The 10,108-nt window shown below is 54.9% G+C and overlaps 1 protein-coding gene across 1 annotated transcript in view; it reads right to left on the minus strand.

Moving 5' to 3' along the window:
- The window catches only part of PLXNA1 (plexin A1), a 265,521-nt gene that overhangs the window by 229,040 nt on the left and 26,373 nt on the right, over positions 1-10,108 (minus strand). The window contains exon 3 of the mRNA XM_019504928.1: positions 6,111-7,459. Within this exon, the coding sequence (XP_019360473.1) occupies positions 6,111-7,283 (1,173 nt within the window). The 5' untranslated portion in view covers positions 7,284-7,459. The remainder of the gene's footprint in view (positions 1-6,110; positions 7,460-10,108) is intronic.

A 10,108-nucleotide genomic window follows, 5' to 3' on the forward strand; every position in this document is an offset into this window, starting at 1 on the left:
CAACTTCCAAGCAAAGTGGTGCTGGCTCCTACCCTGGGGGTCTTTAAGACAAGGCTAGACAGTCACCTTCCTGGGGTCATTTGACCCCAGTACTCTTTCCTGCCATGGCAGGGGGTCCGACCTGATGATTTGCTCAGGTCCCTTCCAACCTTACCAACTATGAAACTATGCCAGGATGCACCAGTGCAGAGAAGTCTCCCCCCACAAGCAATAGGGAGTCACTCTTCTGACTTCTGGGTGAGAGGTGGAGCCACAGATCCTGCCCATGGGTAGTGCAAGCTCCTGAGAGCTTTGCTGCATGGGATCAGGCACCCACCCCAGAGCCCTAGGTATCTTCTGACTTGGACAATTACATTCTGCCTCTCCCTAGAAAACACCTGTACAGTGTGGGTTAAAGGCACCATCCTCCCCTGTGTGCTGCCCTGTTTTGTGGCTGTTAGTCAGCTGCTACAGCCAACCCCAGAGAGGGCTGCATTTCAGCAGGGTGAGGGGATTCCTACAGCAGGATTTCTACATGCTCCGGTGGGTTCAGTCTGCTCTGAGAGGGAGGTGCAAGGGCTGGGTGTGAGCTGGCTCTGCCTTCTTTTGCCCCCTTCTGCACTCTGCTTGCACAACTGAATCATGAGGGGGCCGGGATTTTCTCTGTGCCAACAGACCAGCCTGGTGCCTGGCAGAGACAGGAACCTCCTGGCTTGGTCTAGAACAGGAAGGGCCAGCACTGAGAAGAGCCCTAGCACCTCTGCACTTCCCAGGAAACCCTTTGGAGCTCCTGTCATCAGACCAGAACAAGCACAACCATGTCTTCCCCGCCACAGTGAAGACACACACTTGCCCTTGCTGACTGGACAAACTGCAGAGCTTGGCCACTCAGTTCAAGCTGTGGAGACTTGCATTTGGGCTCCCAGTGCAGTTACTGGTAGGGATCGTGGCATGTTTCATCTAGGAAAGCAGAGTGCACACAAAAGCCATGGGGGCCTCTCTTCCCTGGTAAAAATGTAGCCTTGCTATGCCTGCCACAAAATGACATTTAGCAGAACCAAGACTTCCCCCGCCTCCAGCATCAACCACAATAACGGCCAGCACTTCACCCAGACAGAGGCACAGCATCCTTGCAAAACTGATTTATGAACTCAAAGCATTCAGCGACCCCCAAGGATGCAGTCACCTCCATGTCTGGGCAAGGGAGGGAGCTGTTTAAAGGCATGCAGCCACCAAACTGGTGAAGGATGGGAAAGAAAAAAAAAACAGTGCACTAACTAAACCTGCTGAGGGGACTGAGGATCATCATCATTACTCCTAATGGCCTTTGGCCACAACACCGGAGTCCACCCTCTCTTCCACCCAACACCCCCAAAGAACACAGGGTGGCCAGCCTGGCAGTCTCCCTATGAATGCAGTGGGAGGGGGGCAGTTCCAGCTGGCTCCCAGGGACAAGCACTGCCTCTGTGAATCGCCACCAAAACTCAAGCATTTGAGTTTTCCCTAGACATCTCCCGTTCAGCCCTGACTCAGCCCAATAGAGGGAGCTCAGGCAGGCTGTGATGGCAGCCTCAGGCAGGGGTGGGTGGCTGGCTTCCAGGGCTACAAGTCTGGGAAGCAAATCCCATTTCCAGGTGTCAGAGGCTATGCGGGCCACCCCCCACCACCCCAAAAGGTTGCATCTTAGTTGGACCTCACATCCTGCTAACCAGGACTCTTTCCCAAGCCAGGGAAGCCAAGCTGGGCCCTACCTATTTATGCTTTGCTCTTTCCCTCTCCCCACAAGGGCTGAAGCAGGTTGTAAATGTGCACACAAGCAAACAGGAGGGAGAGGCAGACAGGGAGGCAGGGAACAAGGGATGGGACAGACACAAGGGATCCACTAATGACCACCTTCTTAGGATGTCAGCGTAGATGCACTTTAGGATGCGTTAGCAAGGCATTGATTTGCAGAGCAGGGACAGCCCTTGCCCGAGTGTCATTCACACACACTCTTGTCTCACCTTGGGCCCAGCACTGGATGCATGACTGCATCAAAACTCACCGAGGGGCAACCCAAAACACGCCCCCAGCAGAGATCAGGGGACTAGTTAGTCTGGATTCAGAGGAACAACACTGAAACCTAGGCACTGAGCCCACTGCCTGCCTAGATGCTCATGCAGCCAATCCATCTCAGCCACACACTGTGGGTATTTCAACCCTTCCTCCAGGGCCCATCCGGGGAGAGAACATCAATCCCTGTACCCCCTAGCATTATCTCCTCACGAGGTGACATCCCCTTCCTGAGATGCCTTCTCTTGCTCAGGATCAAACCCTAAGGGCAGGTAGATGGGCCTGCTGCTAGGATGGCCTGCAAAGAGCCCCAGCCGTGTCCCCCCACAGCAAGGGGGGCAGCGAGGGAGAGCCTGGCGAGTGGGAGCACGTGCTGAACGAGGAGGCGAACAGCTCCGCTCCCTGAGTCAGCAGCCGTGTGACCCAGCAGGCAGCAGTGTAACGATTTCATCATTTTCCACCAAAATTGAATTAGTTTGAAGCCAAAATCAGATTTGTGAGCCCAGCACTCTTGACAGCAAACCCTTTACTTTGTCAGGCAGCTGTTAGCTGTCTCCCTCCGAGCCCGGCAGAGGACAGGAGAGAGGCTGCCGTGGATCGCCAACGCGCCTGCTCCCGGGGCTGCTGTGAAGCCACCGGCTCCCAGAGGGTGACCCCGTGTCATTGCAGTAACCGCGGCCTCGGAGAGGGCACCCAAGAAACCACAGGGAAAGGAAATAAACTCTCCCTCTGAAGACTGCCTCTGGGCACTAAATCCAGGAGACCCTCTACCAATCATCGCTCCTGCTGCACCTCCCAGTGCCCAAAAGCTTGACCAGGGTGGGCATTCAGCAGGACAAGCCAGACAGACAGTAGGTGCTTATCCCAATGAGAGGCTCAGATAGCCGAGCAGGGCTTTCAGAGGCCAGGAAGAAAAGAGGCTCCTTATGAACCACTGGCCCCTGCAGCAGCAGCAGTTAGTATCTCATAGCAAAGCCCCTGAGCAGGGAATGGCTTTCTGACCATGGCTGGCTTTGAACATCAGACCCTAAAGAAGCTCCCACTGGAGAGATACACCTGGTGGCTCTGAGGAAGCTCACGAGAGAGACAGACGAGCTGCGCTGTCCAGAGGAGCAAACAGCAGCGCAAGATCTCTGCACCCAGCTCTACAGGACGCCCAGATACTTCAGGACTGGGACCCCTGAGCCCAGCTCTGCGAGCCCCTCGCTAGTCCAGAACTGGACTTCCCTACCTCTCTGCTAGCGTCTTGACCTACAACACCCCTGCTGATGCCAGTCCTGGCTTTTCTTGAGAAAGAAAACCACACCAGTGCATGTTACCAGACTGAATCCCTGCCCAGGACTAACCAGGGAGCAAAACTGTTAGCTCACCTAGCAAGACTGAGGAGCTCAGTCCTCTGTAGATGGAGGCTAGGGCATGTCACCGGCGCACCAACCTTGCCATGGGCACAGGACTAATTTCAGCCCTGATAAACAAGCCTGGGGCCCACCGATATCAACAGCAGCAGCACCTGCTTCAGGCTGGGCTGCATTAGGTCTCATACCAGCTCCTCAGGTGGTGTAACCTGGCGTAACCCCACTGATGTCAATGGAGCCAGGCTGCTTTACGCCCGCTGGGAACTGGTGCGAGCAGAGCCATCTGCCCATGCCATGCCAGCTTAGCAAGGCCAGGATTCATTGTGCTCCCGTCATCCCAAAGAGCTGAAATAGCCTCCTTGTGACCATTTATATTTTATAATATCGTCTGGAAAAGAACCCAGGAATAGTTCATAAAGCAAGCAGGCACGGCCCCCGTTCCCCCCAGCAGCAGACATCATGCAAAGAAACAGAGCAATAAACTAGCTACCACACCGACAGAAGCAACAGCCCATAGGAAATGCTTCCCTCAGGAGAGGCAGGAGACTCCCTTGATTGGGAAACAACAGCCCCAGGATGACAGATTGGGCCCAGCCTGTTCCCACTGCCTCGGGCCACTGGTTTGCTACTAATTGTTCTCCGAGTTAGGCATCTTAGCTGCGTCTCCCACACGCCTACAGCCGGGGACAGCGTGAGTAAGAGCCTGAACACCCAGATGCCCCAGGCCCTGCTATTCCACCCCCACATATCCCGAATGGGGCTGCATGCTTTAAAAACATGTCTGGGCCCTGCCAATGACCTGGCAACCCAGCTTGCAGGGGAACCAGAGTTCAAGGGGAGCTGCCCTTCCTTCTCTGTGCCACCGCACCACACCATGACATGAGGACAGCCGCAGGATCTGGATGTTGCCTGGAACTCCAACCCTACGGCAAATTGCAAACAGGGTTTAGCAGATTCTCAGCTGGGGCCTGTCCGGGCAAGGACTGGAGTGTCAGCAAGGGCTCCAGACAGAGGAGACAGCTTCCTGCCACCGCTGGGTATTCCTGGAATGAAGGAGGTGCCAGAAAAGGGGATGCAGGGAGACAGATTTCCCAGGGCTCTGGCAGTGCAGGGAATGGGTTGCTAGTAGGCAGACTGCACAGGAAGACTTCCTTCATGGCTGAGCCTGTACAACGCGGGGGAAGAGAAAAGAAGGAAGGGAGGGAAGGGGAGTGGCTTGACACAGCCTGAACAGGCCACATTCTCCAGCAAGAGCAGAGGGTGTTAAACATAAGAGGAAGAGCATTTCTCCCCTCCCAAGCCTCAAGGGCTGGGCTGCCTTGCAGAGACAGCCCAGGGTCTGCTCCTTAGATGCAGGCTGCAGCAGCTCACAGGTATCATGAGGTTCCACATTGGAGACAGCTCAAACCCTGGCTTCATACAGTGCCTAGCATGGGGTTGCTGAAGGAAGCAATCAGCAGTTATAAACTCTGTGACTAAGGGATGAGACCCTTGTGCCTGCTTCTGGCTGACTCAGGCTATATGACATGCAGCTAATGCACTTCAAATGAATAAGGGCCAGAAAGCACACACAGAGCCTCAAGGTCCCAGGCACAACCCCTGGGCTGTGCCCTCTCCTTCCATCCCTCACTGCTACATGCTTCCCCAGCCTTGCATTCTCAGCTGTACATGGCAATTTGGAGTGGGGGGGGGGTGTCTCACTGACCTCTGCAAGCCAAGGCAACTTCCCAAGATGCATAGCTGCCACCCATGGGGAGCTCTCCATGCTGAGCCACAGCACCTCCAATCTGAGCATGGCATCAACCAGCAGGAGAGGAGCTGCCTGCTCCACAGGAGGGTAATCTGTGCTCTTTAATCCACACTTATCAGGGCTCGTTCTCTGAAGCATGTTATTACCCTGATCCGCAAAAGGATTAGCTGTTCCCTCCACATCCCGCCCCCCAGGAGGGAACCAACTCTGGCAAGGCAAAGAAAGGAAGCGTTGCAGGGATACATTCCCTCCCCCTGCCTCCCTGTTGTGGAGAATGCCCATCCATGCAGCTAGGGACCCCAACACAGGTCATCCCCTCCCACTGTCCTGCTCCTCCACCTTGGGTTCAGCTTCTCCACAAGCTTGGAGACAAGGAGCAAACCAGCAGGACCAGAGCCAGGATGCTCTGTCACTACGAATGCCAGTACAGACATCCAAGCAGATGACACTGGGAAACAATGGAGACCAAATGGAGAAAGAGGTCCCTTTGCAACTCCCCTCCCCTTGGTACTACACCAGGAAGGGACAGAGTGCTTCAACGATGCTTTCAGCGAGCTCACACACTATTCCTGCCCTGTATGCGTGCACTCCCAGTCCTTTTACAGCCAACAACTCCTCCCAGCATTCAACTAGACAGAACTGGAGCAAGACGGCACCCACTGAGCTAAGGCTAGGAACAGCATTTGCTGCACTGTACCAGGCAGGGGTAGGGAGCAGGGACAAGATATGTGTCGGATTTCAGTCATTCCATTGACATCTGGTTTAGGTCAGTGTACATCTCCATTGAAACCAGACTCCAGGCAACTCCCCAGCACTTGTCAGCAGGCCAGCTCAAGACCTGCCCCATTCTTCACTCCCACCTTCAGTCCTCACCCCCCCAGCAGGAAAGCAGCCTAATGTAAAAAAATAGGAGCCAGGCCAGGAGACTGAAAGGGCTTTGGATACAAGGGCAACCTGCCTCCGCAGGCACTTACCGAGTTAATGCAGCCCAATTCCTTGTTCAAGAGCCAAGGCAACGAGAGCTTTCCCTCCCCTCGGTAGCAAGACTGGATGCGCTCCTTGATCTTGTCCTTGATCTTCTTCAGGGTAAAAAGGCAGAGGACCGACTCCTTGGGGGGCTTGACCCTGTTTTTCTGGCCCTGGGAGAAGATGGTGAAAAGAATATCCTCTCGCTCCGAGATCCCCAGCTGCTTGGCAAGAGCCTTGCCGGGCTTGGTCAAGTAAGCGTCCTGAATCAGGCGGTACTCAATGCCGTCCCGCACGCAGCCAATGGGGAATTCCACGTACGAGTAGAACTTGGGGTCATCCACACAGAGACGGACAATTTTGGAGGTGAAGAACTGCTCCCCCGTGGAGTCAGGCGAAGTGAGCTGGGTGTCCAGCTGCAAGGTCAGGTAGTAGACGAACTGCTCGCTGCTGAAGCTGTAGATGTAGTAGATGTCAAAGGTGGGGAACTTGGAGAGGGTGTCCGAGGGGATCTTCAGCTGGGAGGAGACAAACTCGTCCTGGTAGACAAAGCCAAACATCTCCGCATTCTCCTCGTTGGCCATCAGCTTGCGGCTGGAGAGCGTGGGGAAGTACTCTGACTTTCCATCAATGGGCGTCCCAATGAAGAGCTTGTTCTGCCCGTTGGACACCTCGATGATGACACCAGACATGGTGCCCGACTCATTGACGCTGGAGAGGTAGTGCTCCTTCCGGTGATGGGGCTCGCCCAGCTTAAAGAGGTCGTCCAGGCGCAGGAACTGGCAGATGCCCTGGGAGGCGCTGCCACAGGCGATCAGACGATTCTCTGAGTAGTCCACCAGTAGCAGCTTGTTGACGTTGTTAGTGGTGACCAGCCCATGAGGGCAGGACTGGACGCTGGGTGGGGGGTAGCACTTCTCGTTGTCATCCACTGGCCCCGTCACGTGGATACGCAGCTGTGTCAAGTTGTTGGAGAGCTTGTAAATCCGGTTGACAGCACCCACATAGACCTCCCCAGTTTTGTTGTGAACCACCAAGTGCGTCAAGCTCCAGTCTGTGACGGAAAAAGTCCTAAAGGGGGACTTGGGGGCACCTTCCGCCAGCGGTAGCCAGGCGCTCCCCAAGAGCAGCAGGGTCCAGATGTTAACGGACAGGTGGTGCTTGAGGCGAAGGAGCCACATCACAGCAGTGTCACATCCGGCCAAGGCCGTGCACACGCCCCAGCCACAAAATAAATATAAGCCAACTAAAATAGGAGGGCAGAGGGAAAGGGACAGGAGGGCTAGCAGGCCAGTCTCCTTGGCTTCCACCAGGCTCTGTATTCAGGGCATCGTGGACGCTGGCAGCCTGGTCAACCCTGGAAGGAAAGACAAGGGCAAGACGGTTAGACAAGCCTTCCTGCAACTCAAGCCATAATGAGAAACTCCTCCCCTTCATGGCTCACCCTACCCCACACCACCCCTCTCTCCCTTGCTTTCTCACACCATCCTAGGGAAACAGCTGCCAGGCAATGGAATAGAGTTTCGTGCCCAGCCACCTTCCTCCAAGCCCTCGTACCAGAAGCAGAAGGAACACACGTTGTTCTGGTGTGGGCTGACTGGCAGCATTGAACTCAGCAGCTATATCACTCCCCCGCCCCGCTCGGGCTGTTAGGATCTGCCCCCATCCTTGACCCCACACACCAAAGGATTTCCATCTGCTTGGCTTCACCCTCCTGACTCCTGTAGTCCCATGTCACAACCATCATCTCTCCAACCATGCTGAGACAGGACTTAACCTTAGTAACGTTCAGCTCTTGCTGGCATAGAGAAGCCTCCTGAGCCTCCAAGAAGGCGCGAAACCATGGAGCCAACCCACAGGCAGACAGACGAAAGCATCACCCAATACCGGTATTGCTTCAGCTGCTTGGCTTGAGCCCCTAGTATGCAAAGCTGTGTCATGCACATGAAAGGCAGTAGGCTCATAACTCACTAGCATAGCTCAAACCTGAGAGTCTCCATGGGGCATATACGGCCCATGCTCTTCAGGCTAGGTCAACCACACCACCAGGAAACCTGGGGTCAGCCTACCCACCTCTGTCCTTGCTGCAGGGATACATCCTGTGATAGCAATCCATCCCTTCTTTGCCAGGACACAGGCTACCAGCCCCTCTCCAGAGGCTGAGCACTTCACACCCACCACCCTGACACCCAACAGCAGAGAGGAGAGGTTGGGAAAGGTCACAAGCAGAGCTCCCCAGGGGGCTCTTCTTCCTCTTGCTGCAGGAGGGAGCTTTCAAAGCCTTGCCAGCTTTTCACTGTTTCCCTAATTGGATCTCAATGTGCAGAATGGTCGGTCATTAAGGGGATTTTCCTTTTACAAAGAGAGGGAGAGAAAAGTTCATGAATGAAGGGAGAAATAAAGGCTGCCAATGAGCTAGAAAGGGAACAGTGTAGCTGGGGTCTGGGGCGGAGAACCAGGAGTCAGTGCTCCAGGAGTCTGTTCCAGTCTCTGCCACTGACCTGGTACGTGGCTTTAGGAGAGTCCCATCCCCATCTCCATACCTCTGTTTACCCATCAGCAGGCTGGGGAGAAAAATGTGAACCCACTGCCCAGGAGAGGTTAACATTCCTTTACATCTCAAAGGACTTTGGAAGAGTAGCTCTGGGTGAAAAGTATTATTGCCCTCCAGAACAGGGCTGGCCCTTCCATCCAATACCCCAGGCACCTCCAGCTGCCCCACCTAGACTGTCCCAGCAGCCCCAAAACCCTGCGTGACAAAGCACAAAGCCGCACAGAGCTCTCTGCCGTAGGCTGGATCCAGGGAGGAGCACGGAGGCACAGAGGTGATCTGCAGGCCAGAGGGGATTCTGCTCAGGAGAGAGCCCATGCAGCTCTCCAGGAGCTAGCTGGATAGTCACACAGTGAAGGGGAAGAAGGAGACCTGTAACCCCAGGCGCTGCAGGGCCAGGGCACAACCCATGCTTCAAATGTGAGTGGGGTGGTAATTTTGGTTACGTGAAACACCTTCTGACATGAGCTGCCTCTTACCATAACTGACACCCTTGAAGACCTCACAAAGGAAGCCCAAGGGAGGCAGCCTGTTGAGCGAGTCCTGGCTGCTGCTGAGCCAGTCTGCACACTCCTCTGGTTTCCGGCCAGCCCGGCAGGGAACATCTCTCACAGGCGGCTGCCTGGAACCCAGGTGCAGACCCAGCAGATTCTGCAGCAGCGGGGACTCAGCAAAGTCCCCACCCTCTGCCCCCAGAGCAAAGAAAAGAAGAGCTCCTCTGAAACAGGCAGTCAGCAATGCCATGAGGATGCAGCTGGGGACCAGTGCACAGGTGCCCACCTGCCCACTCTTCCCCAGCACTGAGGGACAGAGAGCAGTCCACAGGCCCCAGCATCAAGGGAGAGAGCTGTCCCCCAGCACCCACCCACCAGCTCCACCACCCCCAGGGACGTTACTTCTTTGAGATGCACAGCTCATTTTCCATCCTCTCTCTGACACCCCCAGAAGCCTGACTGGTATCCAGAGATAATGGGAGTTGTCTATCACTCCCCGAGGGAGGTGGACGGGTAAATCCCACTGACTCCACAAAGCATAGATCCAAGGGGAGGTGTCTATAGCAGATCCCTTTCGTGATGCGCAAGATGGATGCTGTTACCACAGCAGGGTGGAAAGCCTCCAGCACACAAATGCTTCCTGACCCAAATTGAAGCAGATCTTTAATTCCACACTCAAAATTCCCCTCTGAAATTAGCACCCTAAAGCCCCGCCATCTTGGCAATGAGGCTCACAAGATCACACTGCTTAAAGGGGAAAATTTCAGACCCAGATGAATCACAAATACCAGCCTCCCACAGGGAGAGCCTGGACCCCAGGCTGGAATTAAATATGCCTTCACCAACTACCCCAGACCCCACAACCTTGGGGGACATTCAGGACTGGGGCAGGTTATATTTCATCTGAAGTATCGTAGGTGGTCTCATGGCTCTTGGAAACATTAGGTATATGCTTCCTGAA

The sequence above is a fragment of the Gavialis gangeticus genome, unplaced genomic scaffold, assembly GCF_001723915.1.
Source record: "Gavialis gangeticus isolate Ggan-Ray unplaced genomic scaffold, GavGan_comp1, whole genome shotgun sequence".
NCBI classification, from domain to species: domain Eukaryota; kingdom Metazoa; phylum Chordata; order Crocodylia; family Gavialidae; genus Gavialis; species Gavialis gangeticus.